At 43.1% G+C, this 27,929-nt stretch overlaps 1 protein-coding gene across 5 annotated transcripts in view; it reads left to right on the top strand.

Annotated features, from left to right (window-relative positions):
* CTDSPL2 (CTD small phosphatase like 2) overlaps positions 1–27,929 on the top strand; it is a 77,843-nt gene that overhangs the window by 4,029 nt on the left and 45,885 nt on the right. For 4 of the 5 annotated variants that reach the window (XR_006060491.1, XM_015097240.3, XM_042252880.1 and 1 more), the window contains exon 2: positions 20,619–20,828. Coding sequence is in view for 4 of the 5 variants with exons in the window: in XM_015097240.3 (XP_014952726.1) it covers positions 20,643–20,828 (186 nt within the window). In the remaining variant the exon portion in view is untranslated. Of the gene's footprint in view, positions 1–20,245; positions 20,340–20,618; positions 20,829–27,929 lie in introns of all 5 variants that reach the window. The other variant, XM_042252879.1, reaches the window with a different exon arrangement.

Below are 27,929 nucleotides of genomic sequence, written 5' to 3' on the forward strand. Positions count from 1 at the left end.
GTTTTCTGATGCACTGATAAAAATTGTTTGAAAATATAATCACACTGCAAACTGTCATGCTTCTCCCCTCATTTGTGATGTTTGTTGCTGTTGTTCAGTTGCCAAGCCGAGTCCTGCTCTGGCGACCCCATGGATTACAGCGCGGCGTGTTCACTCGTCCTTTACTATCTCCTGGAGTTTGCTCAAGGTCATGTTCATTGAGTCAGTGTTGCTATCCAACCATCTCATCCTCTGCCACCCTCTTCTCCTTCCGCCTTCAGTCTTTCCCGCTTTGTTTTATCCTGCTTTTTAGTAGTAGCAAACAACAGGATATTTCTCTTAGAGAATTATGATCATATCTCATCTTTGACTGGTAATGTTGATAAAAATTCACTCTTGTTAAAACTTTAAAATTATGTATATTATTTGTGACTGTGCTGCCCTTGTTGCAAGATGCAGGCTTTTTCTAGCTGGGGTGAGCGGGCGCTTCTCTCCAGCTGTGGTCCATGGGCTTCTCATCGTGGGGGCTTCTCTCGTCTGGAGCCTGGGCCCTTGGGTGGCGGGCTCAGTAGTTGGGGCCCATGGGCGTAGCTGCCCCACAGCATGTAGGGTCTTCCCAGACCAGGAATTGAACCTAGGTCTCCTGCATTGGCAGGTGGGTTCCTTACTGAGCCGCCAGGGAAGTTTTCACTTTGTCTTCAGTTCATCTCAATCATAAGGATTAGTTTTTCTTTGGTAGGTAGTAATATGAGTAGTAGGAAATTATTTCAGGTACTCAAAGATTTTTAGTTAAAAACTAATCCTCATTTTTGCTAACGTCTCATTGATTCTTTTTTTTACTATCAAATTAATGTGGTCTGAGAGTTTCATATTTCTACTGACCTGAGAGTAAGTTGAATATAAATTTAACTTTCTTTAAATAAAAGTTTTTATTTAAAAAGTATAAATAGTTGTATCCCTCCCCTTGCACAATTTTGGTGAGAACTACCTAAAGAGTACTTTTAGGAAAATTTTGCCAAAATTGTCTTTGCTCTTTTATTCTTCAAAATTTTCTTTGTTCATGTGTCCAGTAAGTGCATGGTAGCTTGCATGTGTACAGGGAACCCTAGTAAACTTGAGACATTATATATGTTGGAGTATATGTATATTCTATAGAAAGGACAGAAATATGGTGGAAAATAATAGACTGGAGTGACAGATTTCCCATGTGCTTCTCTCATGAGCATTGTAGCACTCGCTTCTTAGGAATTCACAGCTCCGCATCTTCCTAGAATGGCACATCCTGCCGCGGAGTGCGATCAGTACGGGCTCTTTCCGCGCTGCGCGGCAGAGTGCTCTTTATTCAGCATGTGTGAGTGGTGCTGCAGGTAGTTAGAATCACAGCAGTCTTCAGATTGCTGTTCCTCTAACGCTTAGGTGGAAGAAATACAAGTCTGTCCTCAGCAGAAGTACATGCTATCTCATTCTGTACATAACAAATACTGATTTTTGCCCTAATGGTATTTCTGCGGAGTATATACGAAGTTTTAAGTTGGGGTCCTGAGATAGTGTTTTTTAAAAACTCATTTTCCCTTTGCATCCCCTGTCCTCTTTCCCCAGGTTTGTAAAAAGGCACTTATTTCAGTTACGCTGGGCCTTCTTGGCTGTGCTGGGTCTTGGTGGCTGTGCTGCGGCTCCTGCAGTTGCTGCTGAGGTGCCTGGGCTTCTCTCTGTGACGGCGTCTCCGGCTGCAGAGCACGGCTCTGGACACCCGGGGTTTAGTGCCTGCGACACACGGGTCCCCTAGTTGTGGCCCGTGGGCTTAGTTGGTCTGTGGCATGTCCAACCTTCCCAGACCAGGGACCGAACCTGTGTCCCCTGCATTGGCAGGCAGCTTCTTATCCACTGTACCACCAGGGAAGCCCCAGTCGTATTTTAAAACACATATGTTAGTGGCTGTGCCTTAGTGATCAACAAACTGAATAATGCCATCTTTAAAAAATCAGGGCGGGAACTTCCCTGGTGTCCAGTGGTTAAGCATCTGCCTTCCAGTGCGGGGGGGCTCGGGCTCCATCCCTGGTCGGGCAACTAAGATCCCACTCGCCGCCAGTAACGAAGCCTGCATCCAGCGGCAGAACATCCCGTGTGCCACAGTGAGCACCCAACACTGCCCAAAATAAATAAATGTTAAAAAAAATCAGCTTATATTTTCATTGAGCATTTACTCATCAATAATCTAACAACCCATATGTTTTGTTTCTGTAGAAAAATTGATCATGGTTTTAGAGAAAGCATTTTTTAAGAATTTTGATTGTTCATTGAAAACTTTAAAGAGTCTTAATTTCATCAACCTGACTCAGCAGCTCCTTTATGTTTTGTACATTTCCCCATGTTTTTCTGCTTTTTATTATGTTTATATTTAGTAGTTTTTGAAGAATTCTATAATGTCTTTTTTTTTAAGAATTCTGTAATGTTTTAAAACAGAGAAAATTACATATCGAGTAATAATAACCTAAAAAGACTACTTCATCACACACTTTGTTGGGAAGGGCTCAGTGAAAAGAGTCTCCCTGTCCTGAAGTTGATGACTCATAGAATACTCCTCTGCTTAATCTTCCTGGTCTGGTTGACTTTTGACTTTTGTTGGATGATAAGTGGGAGAGACCAAGAAATCTCTTCCTTCTGTAAAATCTTTTAATGAAGGGCTTGGGAAGGTAGTGGAGAGTAAAAGTGGACAGTTGTAGTATCTGAACCTGTTAATTTCAGATGATACAACTGGAAGAGACAGTGAAAACAGACACTGATATTTTTGTCATGGGGTGTAACTAAGGCAGTGATTTTTTTTTTTTTTTTTTTTTTAGCATTTTCTTTCTCAGGTGTAAGCTGAGTAGTGCTGCTGTGTGTAATAGAGCGTAAATTAACAAACTTACAGAAATTTAGAACTAGAGGGTACCAAAGGGGTCATCTAGTCTTTGCTTCCCTGTGATGAACCATCTGAAGACTTCTAACATGTAGTGAATGTTTGTCTTAATTAGGGTGAGTCTTCTAGGTGAGTCGTATGTGATAGTAGAATAAAGACAGCTCAGATTAATTAATGACTCATCTCCTGTTTTGACAGATCTTTTTTAAGGTAAAATTTACATGTAGTAAAATGCATAGCTATGATGTCCAATAACCTCTTTTACTGTTGAGGAAATGAAATGATTGCTAGAATGCAGGTCTTAATCAATGTCTAATCAGTATTACAGCTAACGTGGTAGATTCAGGACTGATGCCTCCCAGTCCAGGGGCTATTCCTCTAGTAACTCACTCAGGAGCCTACTCCAGAACTTTGCAATTATAGTTTCTTTATATAGCCAGTTTATAGCTTACATATACGTATATTTTATGGGGAAACCCAAACTGTTGCCTTTAAAATTTGATTTGTGGTCACTGTAATAGTTTTCTTTTTATATCTTTTGGTCCACTTTTGTTTCCCTTTTCTTTTATTCAGCAAAAATTTGTTTGAAAGAATGCACATTAGGTTAGCGTTAGATAATTTGTTAAGAATCCTTCGACTACAGTATACTATTTTGTTGTTGAAAGAAATTTGTGTAGTTAAGACCTCTGTAGCAAATTCTCAACTGAGATTATGCTCATATCATTATTGTAATCTTGTTCCCACAAGGCTAATTGCAACCATAATTGTTGGCATCCAGTATTGCTTGGGGTCAGGGATTTTGTGAAGAGGAAGGAAATCTTATGAGGAAGGAATATTTTTAGTTTTATTTGTAGACCTCTGTTTGTGAGCAAGAATTGATTATTGCAGTGAGGATTTTGTGTTTTGGTGATACAGTTTTTTCTCCATTCTGTAGCCTCTTTGAGGGAAATGAAAAAAAATTACGATTCAGTTCAGCAAAGATTGCGCTATTATGTTTGCCAGCTTATTGGAGTTATAAGATCTCTGCCTTCAGCGCTCTTACAATCTAGTGCAGTTAAAGATGTATAAACAGATTATTTTAATACGATTTTTTAAGAGCTGTGGAGAGAGAGTCGCAGGTTTATCCAGGCATGGGCCTGTGGGGGTGGTTACTTGCTGGGTGTGTGATACTTGGGCTGAGCTGTAAGTGATGAGGATAAGAATCAGTGGAAAGGAAGGAATGTGAAGCAAGGAGAGGAGGAGAAGTGGGGCGCCGCAGCGTGGGCAGGAAGCTGCTCTTGCTGGACTGGAAAGGGGGAGGCAGCGGGCGGCGGCGGAGGGACTTGGAGAGGCCCATCTTGGAGGGCTCTGTGTGTGTTGCTAGGGTTTCGTTTCTGTTTCGAAGGGAGGTGGTGGCAGGAACAGGCAGGTTTGTGGAGTGCAGAAGATGGATTTACAGCGGACAGACAGAAACATTTTAGAGGTAGAATCGTCAGGATTTGGTGACTGACTGTAGGGGACAAGGGAGGGATGAATGATGAGGTGTTAGGGTGACTTCTGGCTTGATGGTCAGGCAGGTGACTTGTGATCAAGAACAGAGTAGGGGGCCTTCCCCGGCGGTCCAGTGGTAAAGACTGTGTTCCCAGTGCAGGGGGTGTGGGCTTGATCCCGCATGTCACACAGCGCGGCAGAAAAAAACAGAAAGAAGAGAGTAGCAAACATACAAAAGGAATAGGGGTGAGATGGGAAAGGAGAGTTCAGCTTTGGGTAAGTTGAATTGGAGGTGCAGAGTGGAAGTTTTGAGAAAGCTCTTGGATGAGAGTCTGAAATTTTAAAGGTGATAGAGAAGCTAGAAGACAAGGAATTAATGATGCAATTTGGAAGCACCCCCACCCCCACCCCCACAGACTGCAGAGACTTGGAAAGCAGACTTAATTGCCTCGGTTTAGATTGTTGAACAATCAGCTTTTTTGTTCCTGAAATGAGATCTGGTTCAAATGTTGAAAAAGTGGAAATGTTTTCTGCTCTATACTTTTCCTTCTAGGGCCATGAATTCTTAAGCTTGGAATGCTGCTCCACCCCTTGCTGTGCTTGTTCTGTGACAGAATCTGCTTAGATTGTGTCTGTTCCAGTGGCGGTGTATTTCCCTGACCTGCTCGTCTAAAAACCCTACGAGATAACGCTGTTAAAGTGCTGCATTCAGCATGCAAGCAGATTTGGGAAACTCAGCAGTGGCCACGGGATTGGAAAAGGTCAAGTTTTCGTTTCAATCCCAAAGAAAGGCAGTGCCAAAGAATGTTCAAATTATTGTAGAATTGCATTCATTTCACATACTAGCGAGGTAGTGCTCAAAATCCTTCAAGCTAGGCTTCAGCACTATGTGAACCAAGAACTTCCAGATATACAAGCTGGATTTAGAAAAGGCAGAGGAACCAGAAATCAAATTGCCAACATTTGTTGGGTCATAGAGAAAGCAAGAGAATTCTAGAAAAACATCTACTTCAGCTTCATTGACTATGCTAAAACTTTTGACTGCGTGGATCACAATAGACTGTGAAATATTCTTAAAAGAGATGGGAATACCAGACCACCTTGTCTGTCTTCTGAGAAACCTATATGCAGGTCAAGAAGTAACACCTAGAATCAGACATAGAACAACAGACAAGTTCAAAATTGGGAAAGGAGTATGACAAGACTGTATATTGTCACCCTGTTTATTTAACTTATATACAGAGTACATCATACAAAATTCCGGGCTGGATGAAACACAAGCTGGGATCAAGATTACTGGGAGAAATATCTTAAACCTCAGATATGCAGATGATACCACTCTAATGGCAGAAAGTGAAATAGAACTAAAGAGCCTCTTGATGAGGCTGAAAGAGGAGAGTGAAAAAGCTGGCTTGAAACTCAACATACAAAAAATTAAGATCATGGTATCTAGTCCCATCACTTCATGGCAAATAGATGGAGAAAAAATGGAAGCAGTGACAGACTTTATTTTCTTGGGCTCCAGAATCACTGTGGATGGTGACTGCAGCCATGAAATTAAAGGACACGTGCTCTTTGGAAGGAAAGCTATGACAAACCTAGACAGGATATCACTTTGCCAAAAAAGGTCCGTATAGTCAAAGCTATGGTTTTCCCAGTAGTCATATACAGATTTGAGAGTTGGACCATAAAGAAAGCTGAGCACCGAAGAATTGTTGCTTTCGAATTGTGATGCTGCAGAAGACTTTTGAGAGTCCCCTGGACAGCAAGGAAATCAACCAGCCAATCCTAAAGGAACTCAACCTGGAATATTCGTTGAAAGTACTGATGCTGGAACTGCAATACTTTGGCCAGCTGATGCTAAGAGCTGGCTCGTTAGAAAAGACCCTGATGCTGAGAAAGGCTGAGGGCAGGAGGAGAAGGGGACGACAGAGGATGAGATGGTTGCGTGGCATCGTCGACACAACGGACATGAGTTTGAGCAAGCTCCGGGATGTGACGCAGGACAGGGAAGCCTGGTGTGCCGCAGTCCATGCAAAGAGTTGGGCACGACTTACCCCTGAACAACAGCTTATTTTCCAATCTTTACTTGTATTATTTCATTATTGCTGATAATAGAGAGCTTACCTAGTAATGGAACTGTAAAGAACTTAAGAGGATGGTTAATATGTAATGTAAACGGTAGAATTACCAAAATCAGGCTATATATGTATGTGTAAACTTTTTTAAGTGTAGGTAATGAAATTAGACTATTGCAGATATTATGTAGGTAATTTCTGGCAGTACTTGGCCCAATTAATAGGTATGGTCTTTGGTTTTGATGAGGAAATGTTGGCCTCTTAAAATAAGTTGGAAAGTGTTCCCTTCTCTTCTCTGGACCAGTTTTGTTTAGATTTGGGTTTTGCCGGGGTTAGTGTGGGGGAATTGGTTTGTTTGGGTTTTTGTTTGTGTGTGTTTTTTTAATTTTTTGGTAGGATTCTTGAGTGAACTTGAAGTCAACCAGAATTCTTAACCTTCCCCAATGGATAGAAATTGGCCAGAGGCCAAATAAGAAACTCAGGCAAGGCTTTACTGGGGCCCTGCTGCAAGGGATGGGGGCGAGACCAAGAAACAGGCTCCCCTGTCCGCTCGCGCACTGTGGGGAAGCGGACTTGTTCCTTGCATGGGGCGAGTGCAGGGGTGTGTCCAGGGCCAGAGAGGCGGCTCGGAGGGCTCCCCACCCCTTCCTCAGGTGGTGGTGGGCGCAGAGGGCGTGTTTAGTGCTTTGCCTTTGCCCGACTCCCTGCTCTTGTTCCAGGTTCTTCAAAAGTGGCTGTTGGGGGTTTTTTGGTCTCTTTGTATCTTTTGTCCAGAATTTGCCCCAACTGCTCATGCAGACAGTTATTTTTAGTCCCATACAGTTTCTTTGTAATTTTGTTGCTGGAAGAGAGGTTTGCCCAGATGCAAGCTTTGGAGTACTACAGCGAAAGGGTCCTGGGTCCCAGGCTGTCAGAGCCGTCTGGGTCTGGAATTTTTTAGGTTTGAGACTTTCTCTGCAATTTCAGTTTTTTTAAATATGGGCTGATCAGGTTACCTGTGAGCTTTGGTGGTACTTTTTCTTTTTTTTTTTGTTTTTTTAGAGGTTTGAGCGTTTCGTCTAAGTTGTTCAATGTGTGGCATAAAGTTGTAGTATATTATTTTTCTGTTAACGGCTGCAAGATGAATAGTAGTGTTCACTAAACTATTCTCAGTATTGATAATTTGTGTGTTCTCTCTTTTTTCCCCCATTCTTGCTATAGGTTTATCAATTTATTGCTTTTTAAAAAAACAAACCAACTTTTGGTTTTACTGAGTTTTCTGTTTTTAACTTCATTGATTTTCTGTTGCTTTTGACAGTGGGTGGTATTTTCTTCTTTTTGAGTGTGTGTTTTACAGTATTTTAATGAATTCTGAATATTATAAATAGGACAGTAAAGACTGGCTAGTGTTTACACCTGATAAATGGCATATCCTGTGGCGTAGTCTAGGGGGCCTCATTATGCTCAGTTTTGGCTGTGTTGTTTCATAGGACGCCTCAAGTGCACGGTGGGCTTCAGATCGCTCTAGTGTTACTCTGTGCTTAGGCTGGAAGTGCAGGTATGAGAGAGTGCTCCTCAGCTTTCCTGGTTGACTCCCAGAGCCCGGCTTTCCCTGCGTGCCTGTGGCTCTCTGGAATCGAGGCGCCCCTGCCCTTCCCCAGAGGTCAGTGCAGTCGGCGCCTCCCACGTGCTGGGGTCCGGGAGTCCGTTGTCCTCGTCCCGTCTCAGTCCTGGGTAAGCTCTGCACGTCTGGCGTCAGAGCCGGGGGCTTTCAGTGCTGTTGCCGCGGGGTGCCAGTCTGGGCCTTGCGTCCTTACACATCTTGTGTGGAGGAACCTGCCTTAGGTGGTCTGAGATCCGGGCCCCAAGGCCTGCCCCCGCAGTCGTGCAGAGGCGTCGGTAGAGGGCTTTGCTTGCGCTCTGGCCCATCCTGGTGATGTCTGGACTGGCGCTCCGGGGCACGGCCCCTGCCCTCCGGTGTTTGTTCTTAGAGAAGGAGGGCCTGGTGGGGCGCCCCGGCCGCTCCAGGCCTCCGCGCTCCAGCCTCGCGTGCCCACGCGGTCAGCGCCGGCGGTGGCCTGTGGCGGGGGGCCTGTCGGCAGGTCTGGGCTCCCGTGTGCCTGCTGCTCCCGGGAGCGCTGGCCTACACTTCGCGTTCAGTAGTGTGTTACCAGCCGAGGTGAACTCTGTTTACCTGCTTTGACGACACCACTGTCCCCCTGCTTGCTCTGCCACAGGTGAGCCCGTGCTTACATCCCGTCTCCTGGAAAGGGCTTGCCTCGTCTTGTATCTTACTTTCGTTGGCCTGCGTCCTCAGCTCTCTGTCTTCAAGAAAAGTTTAAGTCTGTAGTTTTTGTCTTACTGGTAGTGGCATTTCCCCCAGCTTTTTCCTTTCCGTAGGCAGAACCCTATTAATGCATAAAAATGAATCTTTAGGTGAAACTCCAGTTACTAGTCAGAGGAGCTCTCTTTGCTGGAAGCTGGGGTTCGTAACTGCACGACTTCTGTGCCCTCGAGATGCTCGGGATAACTCCCTTGCCTTCTCTTTGGTTTGAACCAAAGGAAAGGGTTCCGACTGGCTAAACTGGCACAAAAGAAAGAGACTAACTTCCTAACTGGCCCTGGCGTACTTTTTTTTAACCTAAACGCTGATTCCCCCAAAACTGTCCTGTGGTCAGCACCTCGTCTGTAGTTTCCCTTGTCTTTGCCCAGAACCCCTCTTTCTCTTAACCTGCTCAACCCTTTGTTTGCAGTAAAATCACCCATTGTGGATAACTATGAGAAGAAGCGCAGAAGTGAAAAACAGAACAGGATATAGAAAATTGAAAAATTTGATGATTTTTTAATTCATTAAAATTTTTGTTAATGGTAGACTATTTTTACATTGCTGGTTATTTTTATTGAAATTATCTGGAGAGTAACACACTTTTGCCATTGTCTCCATCTTATTTTCTTTCTGTCATAAAATGGAAATAATGAAAAAAGTGAAATGGAAATAATGAGTACTACTTTTTAAAGGACAGCTGTTCATTACACATCACTTTAACCTTTCCTGTAGCTGAAGCAGTTACTTTATGTTTGGAAAGTTGATGGTTGGGTCTTCCGAAGTCAACCTACCAGAAAACCAACACAGAAGTTTCTACATAGTGCTTTGGTTGTGTGTAATATTTGGTTGGATTATGTTTCTGTATTCAGATAAGCATTGACATTTGAACCTTTATTTTAAAGTATTAAATACAGTTCTGTTATTTTGGGGAGTTGGGGGAAAATATTGCAAATATCTAAACTCCTCAAAATTAGGCCTTAATTGGCAAACTAAAAAAGATTATATAATTTTTAAACTTTGTGTTTAAAACAGGGAAAATTATGGCTAACCAAGTTGCTAGAGTTAAATTTGTAGACATTTATTAAATGAGGGAAGTGATAGTACATATTTGCAGGATTTGCTCAGTTTAAAAATGATTTTTTGTTTAGAGTTCATTCAATATTTCTTAATATTTGCATTATTATGCAGTAAACTGTCTCTCTCAGCATTCTAGCAGATTCTAGATCACCTTTAGACAGGAGTGCTACCATAGAGGTTTCTGCTCTGGTTGGGACAGTTGAACCAAAGTTCTTTTCAACCCTAGTATTTCAGATTCTCAAGGAAAAAAAGAGAAAAGGGCCTCCATAGGCATTTTAAAAAATGTGAACTGTTAGTAACCTATGAACAGAATTAAAACGTTTAGTTTTGTTAGTTATGATTATAATTTAAAATAATTTTTACTTTGAATTAGCCAAAATTTTGAAAATTACAAATAAATTCTGATGTTTATTTAATCAGATTATTTGTATCCTGCTGGTTGAAACCATCTTTCCAAAAAATACTTTGTTATATTTTCCAGGCAAGAGTACTGGAGTGGGTTGCCATTCCCTTCTCCAGGGCATCTTCCTGACCCAGGGATCAAACCCCGGTCTCCCAAATTGTAGGCAGATGCTTTACCATCTGCGCCACCAGGGAAGTCTAGTATTTCTAGAGGTACTACCAAATGTTAACAATTTTTGACCTAATGAATTCCCTTCTAAGAAATTAAGAATCAGATATTTGGACTGAAATTTGTATATAAGGTTATTACATTTGAAGTGATATTAGTGCGTAATTATGAACAGTTTAATTTTCTGACAGGTCGGTGGCCATATAAATTGTAGAACATTTATCTGAATGTTGGAATATTATGTGGCCATTAAAAATTATGTTTTCAGATTTTTCAGAGAATATTAATAGGGAGTTAACAGAATAAAATGGAGGAGGAAATGGCAACCCACTCCAGTATGCTTGTCTGGAAAATTCCATGGACAGAGGAGCCTGGTGGGCTGCAATCCATGGGGTTGCAAAGAGTTGTACACTGCTGAGCTACTGAGCAATAGTATAAAAGGGGAAGAAACAGGTCAGGTCATAACTGTAGTATAACTCTAACTATTGATTAAAATATTTATATGTTTTAAACAATCAGTAATGCATAGCCAGATTTCAGTCATCTCTGGACTGAGGAATTATGTGAGTTCTTTTCGTATTTTTGTGCTTTTAAAGACTTCTGACAACGTATGTTTTGGATAAAAAATATGTCCAGTTGAAATGGAGGCTATTTTGAACTAGTAAGGGACTATTTTTTTGTCTTTCATACACTAAAGAGCAATCCATTCGTCTCCTTGGATTGTTGTGAGCCTGGCATATGATACATATTCACAGCTTCCCGCTCCCCTCCCCCCCAAGTTTGGGCCATATTTTTCCTGTTTCGTTGCATGTCTCATAATTTTTTGTTGAAAACCAGTCCCTTAGATAACATACAGCCACTCTGGATTCAGAATTTTTTCCCTGAGGGTTGGTTGTTTCGGAATTCACATAGGCAAAATCTGTGGACTGTGCCTTCCTTTAGGATGTAGCTGCCGATGACTTGCTTAGTTTGTTGTTGTGTTATTTGTTTTGTTTTGTTTCTTTAATTTTGTTTTAATTTTGGAGCTTTACTGGGGCACACCCTCGTGTCTGCATTGCCTTGTGGTCAGCTGATGACTGAACGAACGCCACGCCTAGCCTTCTTGCGCAGCAGTGCTGCTGTTTCTTACCTGTGGATTCGTGTGGGGCGCACATTCAAAGTCCCGGCCTTTTGCAGGTCTTTCCCAGCTCCTATTTCCCACTGGTTCACTTTGAGTCTCCTGTGTTCTTAGATACAGCTGCAGAGTTGGCCGGGAGAGTGTGGGAGCTTGTGCCTCTGTAGTCGCTGCTGTGCGTGTGTGCTGCCTCCGCCAGGAATGTTGTCCCAACAGCCCCAGAGCTCAAGGATGGGGAAGTCTCGGCCCTCCTAGTTCTGCCACAGAAATTGTCACGAAGACCAGAATTGTCACTTACACTGGTGATGCCCCAGAATGTGGTCATTGTCCAGCTGCTCTCAATCGTGTGAGCCTGTTTTTATGGTAGCCTCAGAGCTGCCAGCCATCTCAGCCTGCCAGACCTGGGTGCCTGCAGATGGGTGTACAACGGAGCAGCCCCGAACAAGAATGACGCAGGCTCTCAATGTTTTGTTTTCAGATGCTTCAGTGTTTTTGCTAACAGCTAAACGTTTTTTTAAGCACGCTCAGATTGTTGTTTGCCTTTGGTTGATTTCCGTAGTGCTGATACGGTATGAACAGTGGGAAAAGGCGAAGAGAAAGCACACTGAAAGATGAACTCCCCAGGTCTACTACTGTGTGAAAGAATCCCTAAGAAGACATGGAGTAGCCATCACAATCAACAGAAGAGTCTGAAATACAGTACTTGGATACAATCTCAAAAACGACAGAATGATCTCTGTTCGTTTCCAAGGCAAACCATTCAGTATCACGATAATCCAAGTCTATGCCTTGACAGTAATGATGAAGAAGCTGAAGTTGAACAGTTTTATGAAGACCTACAAGACCTTCTAGAACTAACACGCAAAAAAAGATGTCTGTTTCATTATAGGGGACTGGAATGCAAAGGTAGGAAATCAAGAAACACCTGGAGTAACAGGCAAATTTGGCCTTGGAATGCGGAATAAAGCAGGGCAAAGGCTAATAGAGTTTTGCCAAGAGAATGCACTGGTCATAGCAAACACCCTCTTCCAACAACACAAGAGAAGACTCTACACTTGGACATCACCAGATGGTCAACACCGAAATCAGACTGATTATATTCTTTGAAGCCAAAGATGGAGAAGCTCTATACAGTCAGCAAAAACAAGACCGGGAGCTGACTGTGGCTCAGATCATGAACTCCTTATTGCCAAATTCAGACTTTAATTGAAGAAAAGTAGGGAAAACCACTAGACCATTCAGGTATGATCTGGATCAGATCCTTTATGATTATACAGTGGAAGTGAGAAATGGATTTAAGGGACTAGATCTGATAGAGTGTCTGATGAACTATGGACGGAGGTTTGTGACATTGTACAGGAGACAGGGATCAAGGGCAAAGAAATGCAAAAGCCAAATGGCTCTCTGAGGAGGCCTTACAAATAGCTGTGAAAAGAAGAGAAGCGAAAAGCAAAAGAGAAAAGGAAGGATGTGCTCATTTGAATGCAGAGTTCCAGAGAATAGCAAGGAGTGATGAGAAAGCCTTCCTCAGCGATCAGTGCAAAGAAATAGAGGAAAACAACAGAATGGGAAAGACTAGAGATCTCCTCAAGCAAGTTAGAGATAGCAAGGGAATATTTCATGCAAAGGTGGGCTCGATAAAGGACAGAAATGGTATGGACCTAACAGAAGCAGAAGATATTAAGAAGAGGTGGCAAGAATACACAGAAAAACCGTACAAAAAAGATCTTCACGACCCAGATAATCACGATGGTGTGATCACTCACCTAGAGCCAGACATCCTGGAATGTGAAGTCAAGTGGGCCTTAGGAAGCATCACTACAAACAAAGCTAGAGGAGGTGATGGAATTCCAGTTGAGCTGTTTCAAATCCTGAAAGATGATGCTGTGAAAGTGCTGCACTCTATATGCCAGCAAATTTGGAAAACTCAGCAGTGGCCACAGGACGGGAAAAGGTCAGTTTTCATTCCAATCCCAAAGAAAGGCAATGCCAAAGAATGCTCAAACTACCGCACAATTGCACTCATCTCACACGCTAGTAAAGTGATGCTCAAAATTTTCCAAGCCAGACTTCAGCAATACATGAACTGTGAACTCCCTGATGTTCAAGCTGGTTTTAGAAAAGGCAGAGGAACCAAAGATCAAATTGCCAACATCTGCTGGATCATGGAAAAAGCAAGAGAGTTCCAGGAAAACATCTATTTCTGCTTTATTGACTATGCCAAAGCCTTTGACTATGTGGATCACAATAAACTGTGGAAAATTCTGGAAGAGATGGGAATACCAGACCACCTGACCTGCCTCTTGAGAAATCTGTATGCAGGTCAGGAAGCAACAGTTAGAACTCGACATGGAACAACAGACTGGTTCCAAGTAGGAAAAGGAGTGAGTCAAGGCTGTATATTGTTACCCTACTTATTTAACTTCTTTGCAGAGTACATCATGAGAAACGCTGGGCTGGAAGAAGCTGGAATCAAGATTGCCGGGAGAAATCTCAATAACCTCAGGTATGCCACCCTTATGGCAGAAGGTGAGAATACCTAAAGAGCCTCTTGATGAAAGTGAAAGAGGAGAGTGAAAAAGTTGGCTTAAAGCTCAACATTCAGAAAATGAAGATCATGGCATCTGGTTCCATCACTTCATGGGAAATAGATGGGGAGACAGTGGAAACAGTGTCAGACTTTATTTTTTTCTTGGCTCCAGAATCACTGCAGATGGTGACTGCAGCCATGAAATTAAAAGACGGTTACTCCTTGGAAGGAAAATTATGACCAACCTGGACAGCATATTCAAAAGCAGAGACATTACTTTGCCAACAAAGTTCCATCTAGTCAAGGCTATGGTTTTTCCTGTGGTCATGTATGGATGTGAGAGTTGGACTGTGAAGAAAGCTGAGCACCAAAGAATTGATGCTTTTAAACTGTGGTGTTGGAGAAGACTCTTGAGAGTCCCTTGGACTGCAAGGATATCCACCCAGTCCATCCTGAAGGAGATCAGTCCTGGGTGTTCATTGGAATTGAATATTGAAGCTAAAACTCCAATACTTTGGCCACCTGATGCAAAGAGCTGACTCATTGGAAAAGACCCTGATGCTGGGAAAGGTTGAAGGCAGGAGGAAAAGAGGACGACAGAGGATGAGATGGCTGGATGGCATCACCGACTCAATGGACATGCGTCTGAGTGAACTCTGGGAGTTGGTGATGGACAGGGAGGCCTGGCGTGCTGTGGTCCACGTGGTCGCAGAGGGTCGGACCTGACTGAGCGACTGAGCTGAGCTGATGAGGTGGCCTTTGTCTTCTGTCCAGGGGCACTGCTGGTTTTTGAGGGCAGGGTCTGTTGACATCCTCGCTGGCCATGGTCAGGCTCTGAGGGGCTGCGTCCTGGTCTCCGTCCTGCGTCCCTTTTGCTTTGCTCCATGCCGTGCCTTGCCTCTCAGGAGCCTGGTAGATGACAGACGTGGGCTTAGAAACCGAAATATCAAGCAGCAAGCAGTCTCAGGAGCAGTACCAGTACCGGAAGGTTTGAAAATAATGTGTATGGTTACCGAAATAGTACATAATTTCTTTTTTTTTGGCAGTGCTCTCCCCACTCTTCCCTACTTCCTTTCTTTCTTGGCCGTGCCGGGTGGCGTGTGGGAGCCTAGTTTCCCTACCAGGGGCTTCGCATCGGTGCTCCTGGCAGTGGAAGTGTGGAGTCCTGACCACCGGGAAGTCTCTGCCTCGCCCTTAAATGGCTGAGTGAATCCGCATTTCCGTTGTCAGAGGATATGGCTATCACGTGCTCGATGGCTGTCTGTAGCTGCGTGCTTCATGTGTGACAGTCACCATTGGTTCTAAAGGAATACCTGCAGTCAGTTTGGTTTTCTGAAGTGCTCATTTAAGTTTCCAGGAGAGATTCCCTGAGCGCAGTGCCCACTGAATTCTCACATTTCAGTAATAGTTTGTCCAGAGCTCTTATTTTTGCTGGATATAAAACCTTTGGTTTGTATGTTCTTCCCTTGATTATTTTATTTTAACTATATTATTCCAGTTTTCATCTGGCAGGAAGCATTGTTACTGAAAAGTTTAGGATAGTCTAATTCTGTTACAAAGTCGCTTAGCGACTGTCTGCAGACTGCTGCCCGTGGGCTGACTGGCTGCTTCCAGACACCGGTTCCTTGGCTTTGTACACAGCTGTGTCCGTTCATCTCCACGTCGGCTTAGGCTGCCTCTGCTGTGCGGTGCCGGAGAGGGTGCAGAACCAAGAGAGCATGGTGGCCGGCAGTGACGTCTGAGTTTCATTTTCATTGAACGATTCTCGATTTAAGATAGGTTCATTCGTAGATATTTCTGAAAATATTAAAAAAAATTTAAATACAAACAACTTTCTTTGTGAAAAATTCCCCTATGCATTTGCTCTATGGGAATTTTTCTCTTCTAGGGAGTGATGTGCTGAAGAGCAAAGAAATTAAAGCAAAGCTTGTACTCTGTGCATAGAGCTTTTAAGTAATACATGCCTAGAGCAGATCCCTTTAGAAGTTCACATCGACTCTTCAGGGAAAAAGGCAACATTTATTTTATTTGCGGCTGACAGCTCAGAAACTGAGCACCGTTCGGTGATGAAAAGCAAATGGCCATCCGGAAAGACAGGGTAGTACTCTTCCGGTGAAGCCTTTGCATTTGGGCTTTTGGTTGAAATAGATTTTGTGTGTGCGCCTGTGTGCACTTTTGTATTTTAAAAAAGGGAGGCATCCTAACTCCTCTTCTGTGGACATTGTGTTGGGTTATTAAAGACATCACTTCTTCAGCTTCCTAATTTGTCTGTAAGACCTTACTCTTTGCCAAGAATTTCTGCACCTTCAGGAGTCAGCGTGCCTAACGGGTCGGACCTCCCTGGGGCTGCACTCACTGCTGTGGGTAGTTGCGTGTCCTCTGCACTTTACAGCCTTTTCTAAGTCCATTTTCATTTTGAGCATCAAGATGAATGTATTCATTATACAGGGGAAAAAATAGTTAAGGGGCTGTAGTTTAGTGATGCTTGAAGTAGGATTAGAAGTAACATGTCTTAATTCTTGGTGTAGTAGTTTCCATTCTATTCTCAGTCATCTCTAACAGATTCTAATTCAGGGAATGTTCTCAACTACTGAGTCTTGGGACAACGTTGCCCGTCATTAATTTTCTCATCAGTAAAATGAGAGAGTCATTTTAGGATGCCTTCCTACTTTCTTTCTGATGAGAACTTTTTCCTTTATATATTTTTCTGAGGCGCAGTAGATGTAGAGTTTCAGGTACACAGCTAGGTGATTCAGTTATGCATATATATTATTTTGAAATTATTTTCCATTATAGGTTATTCTAAGATTCGTCCTCTAGACATGCAGTCTCTAATATGATAGCCACTAAGCACAGGTGGCTATTTAAAATTAAATTAATTTTAAAAAATTAATAAAAAGTGAAATTAAAAATTCAGTTCCTCAGTCACGCTAGTTATAGGTTAAGTGCTTGGTTTTCGCCCGGGTCTAGTGGCTGGCGTACGGGACAGTGCAGACACAGAGTATTTCCATCGTTGCAGAAAGTTCTATTGGATAATGCTGTGTCTGGATGTTTTCCGTTTGGGTTTGATGCTGAAACAGTGGTAGCCATCTGAAAACCACTGAAAGGGGCTAGGAAATGCAAGTGCAAATAGAGATAACCTGAGATTTTGAAAGGTTGGCTTCCTGATGGCTCAGTTGGTAAAGAATCTGCCTGCAATGCAGGAGACCCCGGTTCAGTTCCTGGGTCAGGAAGATCTGCTGGAGAAGGGATAGGCTACCCACTCCTTGGGCTTCCCTTGTGGATCAGCTGGTAAAGAATCCGCCTGCAATGCAGGAGACCTGGGTTCAGTCTCTGGGTTGGGAAGATCCCATGGAGAAGGGAACGGCTACCCACTCCAGTATCCTGGCCTGGAGAATTCCGTGGACTGTATAGTCCATTGGGCCGAAAAGAGTCGGACACGACTGAGCGGCTCTCACTTCGCTTCACGAGGTACTGACTGTGGTCCCCTGTGCTGCACAATAAACCTCTGTTGCTTGATGCATGTCTGTTTTCTAAATTAGAAATTTAGCATTCTGTTCATACTAGGTCAAACAAGTGGAGCCAAAACGTCATAAAGGTTTTAGTTAGGCAAAAATTTGTAAGTTTCTAAAATACGTATGTTGTATATATTATTTATATATATCTGTACAAAGCTTTTCTACTACGCTTGATAGAGGTTGAGAAAGAACATTTAAAAAAGATGGAAAAATTGGAAAACATGAACGTAAGTGAAACGGGCGCACTGAGCACGAGATAGGGAGAGGGAAGCAAGCTGGACACAAGCCCGTCGTGTGGTCCAGCTGCTTCTAGACATGACTGCTCACTAGGGACGTGTCTGGAGCTCCGGGGAAAAAAATCGATGCTTGGACACTTGTGTGTTTCAAAAAATGTCGAGATAATTCTGATATGCGTCTGGATTTTAAAAGTGGCTGCAGGCGTCCCTATTGCGTCGTGAGTGGTCTGTGTGGCGCAGAGCTCTGCAGTCCTGTCGGCCAGTCGCGATGCAGTGGCAGTACCTGAGCAAGGGCTGCCTGGTCGCAGTAGGGAAGGGCACTTGTCAGTTTTCACAACCAACAGCCTGACAAAGCATAAGGAGACAGTACAGCTGCAAGCCGTCATGGGAACATGATGAGCAGTGTAGAATAATCGCGGACAGTGGGGGGTGCCGAGCAGAGCGGCGTGGCAAGTGGGAGAGCGTGCGTGCGCGCTCTTTCATCTGCCCGGCCAGCCTCTGTCTTTAGGTTGGCTCATTTGATCCTGTTACCATTTTCTTAATTGTTTTGGGTTTATTTTCTGTAGGTGGGTCTTTTCCTTCTCTTGTTTACTGTCTAGAGAAGTTCCTTTAGCATTTGCTGTAAAGGTGGTTTGGTGGTGCTGAATTTGAATTCTCTTAGCTTTTGCTTGATTGGAAAGCTTTTGGTTTCTCTACATCAAATCTGAGTCTTGCTAGGTAGAGCATTCTTGGCTGTGGGTTCTTCCCTTTCGTCACTTTACATATATCACGCCATTCCCTTCTGGCTTGTAGAGCTTCTGTTGAGAAATCGGCTGATAGCCTGATGGAGTTCCCTTATGTTACTTGTCATTTTTCCATTGTTACTTTTAATATTTTAATATTTTCCCTCTGTCTTTAACTTGTGTCAGTTTGCTTACTACGCGTCTTGGTGTGTCTCTTCCTGGGTCTGTCCTGCCTGGGCCTCTCCGTGCTTCCTGAACTTGGTTGACTGTCTCCTCTTCCAGGTCAGGGGCGTTCTTAAGCCATTGTCTCTGCAGGTGCTTTCTCAGGCCCTCTCCCTCTGTCCTCTCCTCCTGGGAGCCTGTAACGTGAATGGTGTGTTCCGCGTTGTTCTAGACGTCTGTTAGGCTCTCTCCCTTTCTCTCTGTTCTTTTCTGTGTACATTTCGTGACGGTGGCGTCCGCTGTCCCGTCCTGCAGGCCATCTGTCTGTCCTGCCTCGGTCATCTGTCTCTTTGGTGCGCTGTGCGCCTCGGCTCTTTGGTTCTCGCGGGTCTTTGGTTTTCCCAGGATCCTGGATCATCTTCACTATGATGATTCTGAATTCTTTTTCTGGAAAGTTGCGTATCTCTACTTCATTTAGTTGTTTTTCTGGGGTTTTATCTTGTCCCTTCATCTGGGACATAACTTTCTGCCTTTCTTCCTAATTAATTTTCGATCATGTGGTTTCTGTTGGAGCCACTGTGGGACTGTGGCTCTTACTTCTTCTGATGGAGGAGGTGCAGAGGTAGGAACTGGTAGTGGGAAGAACTGGGTCTTGCTCTGGTGGGCAGGGCCTTGCTCAGTAAAACTTTAACCCAGTTCCCTGCTGATGGGTGAGGCTCCACTCCCTCCCTGGTAGTCGTTTGGCCCTGGGTTCTACAGGCTCCGTGGTAGGGTCAGTGGCGACTTCTAAGAGAGACTTCCAAGAGGGTTTACGCTGAGGGGGCCTGCCCCACCTGCAGCCACCAGCACCCCCTCTCTGTGCTGAGCCCCTGCCGACCCCCACCCCCACAGGAGGCTCTCCAACGCCAGCTGGTGTCTCTGCTCAGCCTCCTGTGGGCTCACTGCTCCTTTCCTCTGGGTCTTGGTGTGCGCAAGAGTGTTTGTGCCCTCTAAGACTGCAGTTTCTGTCTCCCCTAGTCTGTGGAAGTCCTGTAAACAAATCCTGCTGGCCTGCAAGGCCAGGTTCCCCGGGGATTCCCAGTCCCTCTGTCGGACCCCCAGGCTGGGGAGCCTGGCGCGGGGTTCCCGACCTGTGCGACAGTGGGGGAGCTTCTCTGGCGTCATGCTCCGGTTTGTGGGCTGCCAGCCGGTGGGCGTGGGGCTTGATCTCACTGCGGCTGTGCCCCTCCCACCGTCTCGCTGAGGCGGCGTCTTTGCCTTTGGGTGCGGGCCATCCATTTCTGTGGGCTCCAGCGCCCTCCTGCCCTTGGTGGCTCAGCGGCTAGTTGGAGTTTTGGTGCTCTTGCAGAAGATGAGCACCGTCCTACTCCGGCAGCTTGAGCCAGATGAGTTTGGTTTCTAAAGGGTCGTTACATATGGTGAGATCAAATCCTGTAAAATGATTGACTCAGTCTCGTCACACTTGTGTACCTGTTGATGACTAGAAGTGTGTTCTTGGAACTAATTCATTCAGTGACTTAAGGGTGTTTTCCACTACACTGTGATCTCCAGAGGGTAAAGACCTTCTCTCTCTTGTTTCACCAGGTACTTACTTGGCCAGTAAAGACTTGTTGAGTCAGTGATTGAATGAATGGTAGCGTCAGCAAGGTTGGAGGCAACGTAGCATTCTGAAAGGAAGGTGCGCATCCTGTTAGATCGCAGGGTGTAGTGTCTCAGAAGCGGTGGGAAGGCTGTTTGGAAGAATGTAATAAAATTCAAAGCACTATGCCTTTCAATTAAAAAGTTAGTTTCTTGGGAATTCGCTGGTGGTCTAGAGGTTAGGACTCTGCACTGTCACAGCTGAGGGCCTGGTTTTGATCCCCATCAGGGAAAAAAGATTCCACAAACCTAGGTAAACGGGGCACCTTTGGGTACGCTAGGCTTAATTTTAATAACCTGTATTATTTTTCTTTTATAGTTTTACATGTGACACCCATAAAAGATGAGGCTGAGAACACGGAAAGCTTCTCAGCAATCAAATCAAATCCAAACGCAACGCACTGCCAGAGCCAAGAGGAAACACTCGGAAGTGGACGACAGCCTGCCTTCAGGAGGGGAGAAGCCGCCAAAGAGCGAGACCGGCCTGCTGTCTTCAATCAAAAAGTTCATTAAAGGGAGCACACCCAAAGTAATGGCTGCACCTGCTAAGTATACCCTAGGGAGGGCGCCCAGACCGTGCCTTAAGCTTGCGGAGATGAGCGGCCTGATGTTGCTAGAGCCCCCTTTAACGGAGCGTGTCTGCATTTTGGTGTTGAGTAGTTACGTGTAAAATGTTTAGTGGTTGGTCAGGAAAACAGCATTCTACTTAACTGACTCCGTTAGCCTTCTGTTTTTTCAGCTTAGTATTAAGGGAAGGAAAAGAAATGTTTCTTAGTCATTTGAGTTATTTCTTTTCTTTTTTTAAAATTCATTTCAAACATAAGTTAAAGTTTCTTGTTAATATTGATACATTATGTAATTAGGAAGATGATTTATCTGTCTGAATTCTAACCCTTGTACAATGAAAATGTTTTATTCATTGAAGGGAGAACAGAGTTACTAAGGAAAGAACGGGGAGTTCCCTGGAGGTCCATGGTTAAGACTTGGCACTTGCCCTGCCGTGGGCCTGGGTTCAGTTTCTGGTGAGGGAACCAAGACCCCGCTGGCCTCGTGGCAAAAGAAGGAGAGAAAGGGCACTAACCAGGGGGCGTGAGCTCTGGGTTCACGCTTCATACTCCGGACCAGCTTGAATTCTGAGAAAAGCCGTTTTCCCTTCGTAGCCTCAAGAAGACAGTAAAACGGGACTAATGCTGACTGCCCTGTCTACCTCAGAGTTGTCTTCAGATTAGATGGCAAACAGGTGGAAAAGCAGTTTGAGAAGTTTTAATGCATTCTGTAAATATAGTGTTGTTATTCATTGTATGTTGATTTTATTATCACTGTTGACTGTGGTTGTGTTCTTACCTCGGATTATTATATATGAGAAGTTTCTTATAGTGTAAATTTGTCACTTTGGTAAGTAGAAAAGTGAAATGTTATTTTTTCATATTGATAGATTTCCTTTGCTAATTTTAGTATAATTTTTAAAGTTTCTTTGAGTTAATTTACATAGACCTATAAGTATCCTAGTAGTATTGTATAAAAAAGATGAAATCCCTTCCAGAAACAGGACTGCCTGAGTCTTTAAATCCCCGTTGGGTTGTCCTTAGTCCTCTGATGAGAACATCGCTGTGTCGAGTTGGTTCCTGAGCAGCCCTGGCTACTGGGGAGCCCTTCCTCACCCTGAAGACAGCGCGCCCGCCTCTCCTTCCCCACGCGCTCTCTTTCCGGTGCAAGTCCGAGCACTCGACCGCTGTCCTGGCTGAAAGTGCTAGTCTTCGCTATGTGGCAGTCGCGATCATAGGTTAGCATCTTGGACAGCTGCTTCTTGGTTGCCTTGTTCCTGAAAGGTAACAACCAGAAATTGAAATAGGTTTGCTGGTTTTCCTGTGTCTTCTGACTTCTGCTCATTCATGCTTGCTTGCTTTCTCTTCATTTAGTAGTTTTCGCTCTTCTTTATTGGTCAGCAGATTTTTCCCATGTCAGTTAAAACACTCAGGGTTGTCAGTTATTTTTTTTAAGCCAAAAACTAAAATTTTGTTATTAATGCCTATCCATTAGTGGATGGGGCCAATAAAAACCTGTTTGCAAGCTAATTTCTTATTCATTAATTAATCTCTTTGAGCAAGGTTTTCACCACAACTACAAATTCATTTAATTCATCCCAGATTTTATTATTATATTCAGTAAGATTTTTGTGATAAATTAGTATTTGAATGTTTCTTTTCCCATCTACTATCCTTTTGTTAGAAGTAAATTAAAAGATTATTTTGTCATTTAACTGCTAATGAGGTTATGCTGTTGTGTTATTTGCTAAGTTGTGTTGGCTCTTTGCAACCCCATGGACTATAGCCCACCAGACTCCTCTGCCCATGGGATTTCCTGGGCAAGAGTACTGGAGTGGGATTTCCTGGGCAAGAGTACTGGAGTGGGATTTCCTGGGCAAGAGTACTGGAGTGGGATTTCCTGGGCAAGAGTACTGGAGTGGGATTTCCTGGGCAAGAGTACTGGAGTGGGATTTCCTGGGCAAGAGTACTGGAGTGGGATTTCCTGGGCAAGAGTACTGGAGTGGGATTTCCTGGGCAAGAGTACTGGAGTGGGATTTCCTGGGCAAGAGTACTGGAGTGGGATTTCCTGGGCAAGAGTACTAGAGTGGGATTTCCTGGGCAAGAGTACTGGAGTGGGATTTCCTGGGCAAGAGTACTGGAGTGGCTGCCGTTTCCTTCTCCCTGGGATCATCCCGACCCAGGGGCCGAACCTGCATCTCTCGCATTGGCCAGCAGATTTTCTACCAGTGAGCCACCTGGGAAATTTATACTGGCTTCTAAGTATTCATTCTTTCTTATCTAAATTGTTAATGAACCATCTTCTTAATAATGCATTATTCTTCTTAATATGCTTTACTGTGTATTTATGTTAATAGTGAACTAATAACACCTCTTAAATGAACAATATATGTTTATTAAATTATCTAAGTATTCTAATGACTTTTATATCAAGTTAGGGCTAGAATACAAATTAAAACTTATTAGCAAAATGTTAATAAAAATGGATCAGTGATACTAAACTGGCAAGAATACTGGCAGTCGTCGGAGCTAGAAGTTCAGTTCAGTTCAGTTGCTCAGTCGTGTCCGACTCTTCATGACCCCACGGACTGTAGCACACAAGGCCTCCCTGTCCATCACCAACTTCCGGAATTTACCCAAACCCATGTCCATTGAGTTGGTGATGCCATCCAGCCATCTCATCCTCGGTCGTCCCCTTCTCCTCCTGCCCCAATCCCTCCCAGCATCAAGGTCTTTTCCAATGAGTCAACTCTTCGCATGAGGTGGCCAAAGTACTGGAGTTTCAGCTTTAGTATCAGTCCTTCCAATGAACACCAGGACTGATCTCCTTCAGAGTGGACCGGTTGGATCTCCTTTGCAGTCCAAGGGACTCTCAAGAGTCTTCTCCAACACCACAGTTCAAAACCATCAATTCTTTGGTGCTCAGCTTTCCTTATAGTCGAACTCTCACATCCATACATGACCACTGGAAAAACTATAGCCTTGGCTAGATGGACCTTTGTTTGCAAAGTAATGTCTCTGCTTTTGAATATGCTATCTAGGTTGGTCATAACTTTCCTTCTAAGGAGTAAGCGTCTTTTAATTTCATGGCTGCAGTCACCATCTGCAGTGATTTTAGAGCCCCCAGAAATAAAATCAGCCATTGTTTCCACTGTTTCCCCATCTGTTTGCCATGAAGTGCTGGGCCTGGTTGCCATGATCTTCGTTTTCTGAATGTTTCACTCTCCTTTTTCACTTTTATCAAGAGGCTTTTTAGTTCCTCTTCACTTTCTGCCATAAGGGTGGTGTCATCTGCATATCTGAGGTTATTGATATTTCTCCCAGCAATCTTGATTCCAGCTTGTGCTTCCTCCAGCCCAGTGTTTCTCATGATGTACTCTGCATAGAAGTTAAATAAGCAGGGTGACAATATACAGCCTTGATGTACTCCTTTTCCTATTTGGAATTAGTGTGTTGTTCCATGTCTAGAAATCAGAACAGTAAAGAAGAGCAGAAAGCCTGGCTGATACGCAGAGACTGAGCTTCGAAAAGCCAGAGTTGTGAGCCAGGCGCGAGACGATGTCAGGCACCTGGGAGGGGGATGCTCAGAAGGGAAGGCAAGGCCGGGCCATGATGTCCAGTTTCACCATTAATTTTAAAAGGTCACAAGAAGGGAAAGCAAAGGAACCAAAGAAGCCAGTGGCTGCATAAGAAATTTTCTAACTAACTTGGATTTAGAAAGGATCCTTGTGGAAGTAAGAGAAGTACTCTGCCACTGAAGACAGAGGATGATGAGTCATGAAAGAATACGAGGGTGCAGACTTTCCCCAGACAGGGTAAGCTTCAACTTTGAGCTGATGATAGAATATAAATAAATGACCAAGCCAGTAGCATAGAAAGACTCAATTCTTTCTTTCTTTCATCAAGAAAATTTTCGGTCCTTACATAAGGTAGGTGATGCTATGAAGATACCATCTGACCGCTTTGAGACAGAGTGGAATTATACCTGGGTTAGATCCCAGCCTGTCCCTCGTTGGAGAGGCAGTCGTGCCTACTAGGCAAGGGTGCAGGCTCTGAGACCAGGCGCATCAGTTTCAGCTCCAGGGTTGCTGCTGACAGCTGTGTAGCCCTGGCCAAGTTGCTTACCTCTCCTGTGCCTCAGTGTCCTCACCTGTGATGTAGAGATGGTAGTAGCAGTACCATGTGGTTTGAAAGCGTGAGCATTTGTAAGAAGGTGTTTTCTGAAAGCGCCAGGAATGAGAGGGCGCGCAGGAGTGCACAGCGGCTGCTCGCTGGCTCTGGCACTCGCTTTAGTCTCTCGGCTTGGACAGGCTGTTCATTGTGGCCACTGTTGTTACAATTAACATCGTAAGGCGGCTGCTCACTGGCTGTGACACTCGCTTTAGTCTTTCTTATCTTGGACAAGCTATTTATTGTGACCACTATTGTTATAATTAACATTGTAAGTTATCTAAATTCACTGAGCCTAAGTTTTTTAACTTTTTAACCTATAAAATACCAAGTGAAGGTTATAAAGTACCTGATACTCAATAAACACTAGCTGCCAACCCCTATCCAAATTCTGAAAAAGACCACACCACTGTATTTAAGATTCTGAGATAAAAGATACATTTTAAATACTATTTTAGATCCCTTATTCTCATATATCAGTTTTAGAATTAGCTCGTCTTTCTCCAAAGAAAACCTACTGGGATTATAATACTATATCACATGTATATATCATTTGGTGAGACTGTACATCTTAACTGTATTGAGCCTGCCAGTTCATGATCATGATATATCTCTGTGTTAATATAAGTGTTTTTAATTTTTTTGCGCTAATCTGAAAGTATTACACATACTAATTAGTTCCGTTCTTAGGTATTTGATGTTTTATGGTGCTGTATTAAATGATATGATACATTTAAAGTTTTTACTTTGTTCGTTGCTAATATATATAAATATAATTAATTTTTCTGTGCTGACTGGGGTGCTATGTGAAATCCCTAGGTTTACTTAATCATTCCAGTCTTTAAGATTTCATAGGGTTCTATACACATATAATCATATCATATACCAGATACGGCTTCCTTTTCTGATTTCTAGACCTTTTATTTCTTTTTCTTCATCATTGCATTGGTGAGGGCCTCTAGGACATTGAGTCGGAGTGGTAAAAGCAAACATTTGTCTTGTTACTGGTCTTAGGGGAACAGAGTTTGTTTACATTAGGTATGATGTTAGCTAAATGTCTGCCATAGTTATCTTCTGGCAGTTTGAGAAAGTTCCCTTCTATTCCTAGTTTGCTGTAAGGTTTTATTATATTGGATTTTGTCAAAGACTTTGCTGCATCTAATGAGATTTGCTGCATCTAATGAGATGTTCTTCAGATATTCCTCTTTTAATGTGGAGTAGAACATGGATTTTTTTAGCTGAAAATTAAACTTGTATGGCTGGATACGATTTGCTGCTGTGTGTTGTTGTTCTTAAAGATTTTCTGTGTCTTGCTCATGAGGGTTTGGTCTGTAGTTTTGATTTGTGATAGTTTTGAGATTTGGGATCAGAGTTACGCCGGCGTCAGAGTTAGTTACGCCAGCGTCTTGACGGAAGAACTGTCCCCCTGCTTCTCTGTTCCTGAAAGAGCTTGTAGTGACAAAGTATTATCTCAGCCTTAAATTATTAGTAGAATTTAGTGGTGAATTCTGGAGAGGGATTTTTGGAATGTGACTGGGATTTCTTTGTGTGATAGCTTTTTGCTATAAATTTGAGCTTTTCTCTTCCGGTTTGAATTTTGGTCAGACGTCTTTTTCAAGGAATTTGTCTGTTCATTGAAGTTGTCAGTTATTAGATGTAAAGTCTTGGCAGTGTTTCTCTACCAACTAATAAACTCTGTAGGTCTATAATGATGTTCTTTTCCCTCCTGATGTGAACAATTCATTTTTGTTTTGATCCCTTTGCAGCTGGAGCTTCTTCAGTTTTATTACTTTTTCAAAGAACCAACATCTGTCTTTGTACATTTTCTCGTTTCTTTCCACTGTCCATTTGATTTCTACTTGTTATTTTTAATATTTTCTTCTACTTTATGTTTGGTTTCCTCTTTTCCAGCTTATACAAGCGAGAACTTAGATTAGGAATTAGTGAACTGTTTATGTGAATATTTCAGATAAGTAACGTTCAAGTCTTTACTACTCGACTCTCCTGCTGCAGACGATGCGTAAAGGAGTGCGCACGGCTTTGGCTGTTGGTGCTTGATTTCCATGTAATTGTCATAAAATGGTGCCATTCGTTTCATTCCCACCTCCCCCACCACCATATTAAAATACAGAAACTGCTTTTGGTTTGCTGGTCGTGTGAAAGCGGTGTGTTAGACTTGGCGTTTGTACTGTAGTTTCCCAGCCCCTTGCTTAGATCAGTAATACTACCCTTCAGTTTTTTTCTAATTCACATATTTAAAGCTATGCGTTTCACAGTACTCCTTTCCCATACATTCTGACTGTATTTTTATTACCTTTTGGTCTATGGATTATTTAGAAATATGTTATTTAATTGCCAGATCAGATATTTGGGCATTTGTTAGATATCTTTTAATTGCTTATTTCTAATTTAGTATTATTGTGGCCCAAGAACATACACTGTGTGACTTCACTTCTTTGATGTCTTTTGATATTTTTTAACATATGGACAATTTTGGTAAATGTCCCATGTGTTTGAAAAAAAAAATGTACATTCTGGAATTGATCAGTACAGTTCTGTAAATATCAGTTAATCAGATAGTTTGATAATATTCAAATACTCTATGTCTTCTTTCAAATCTCCATCTCTTAATTATGAACTCGTCTCCTTTCAGTTCTGTCAGTTTTTGCTGCGTATGTTTTGAAGCCCTCTTGTTAGGGGCATACACGTTTGTGATTGTTGGGTATAAGTTATTACCACTGTGAAATGTCTCTCATCTCTGGTAGTACTACTTGCCTTGAGATTTACTCAGCCTGATACTGATAACCACCCAGCTTTCTTTCTTACCATTTGCCTGATACACCGTATGTATTTGTATTTAAATTGGCTTGTTTATTTACATTTAATGTAGTTATTAATATGGTTCAGTTTAAAGG

This window comes from Ovis aries, chromosome 7 (genome assembly GCF_016772045.2).
Source record: "Ovis aries strain OAR_USU_Benz2616 breed Rambouillet chromosome 7, ARS-UI_Ramb_v3.0, whole genome shotgun sequence".
NCBI lineage: Eukaryota > Metazoa > Chordata > Mammalia > Artiodactyla > Bovidae > Ovis > Ovis aries.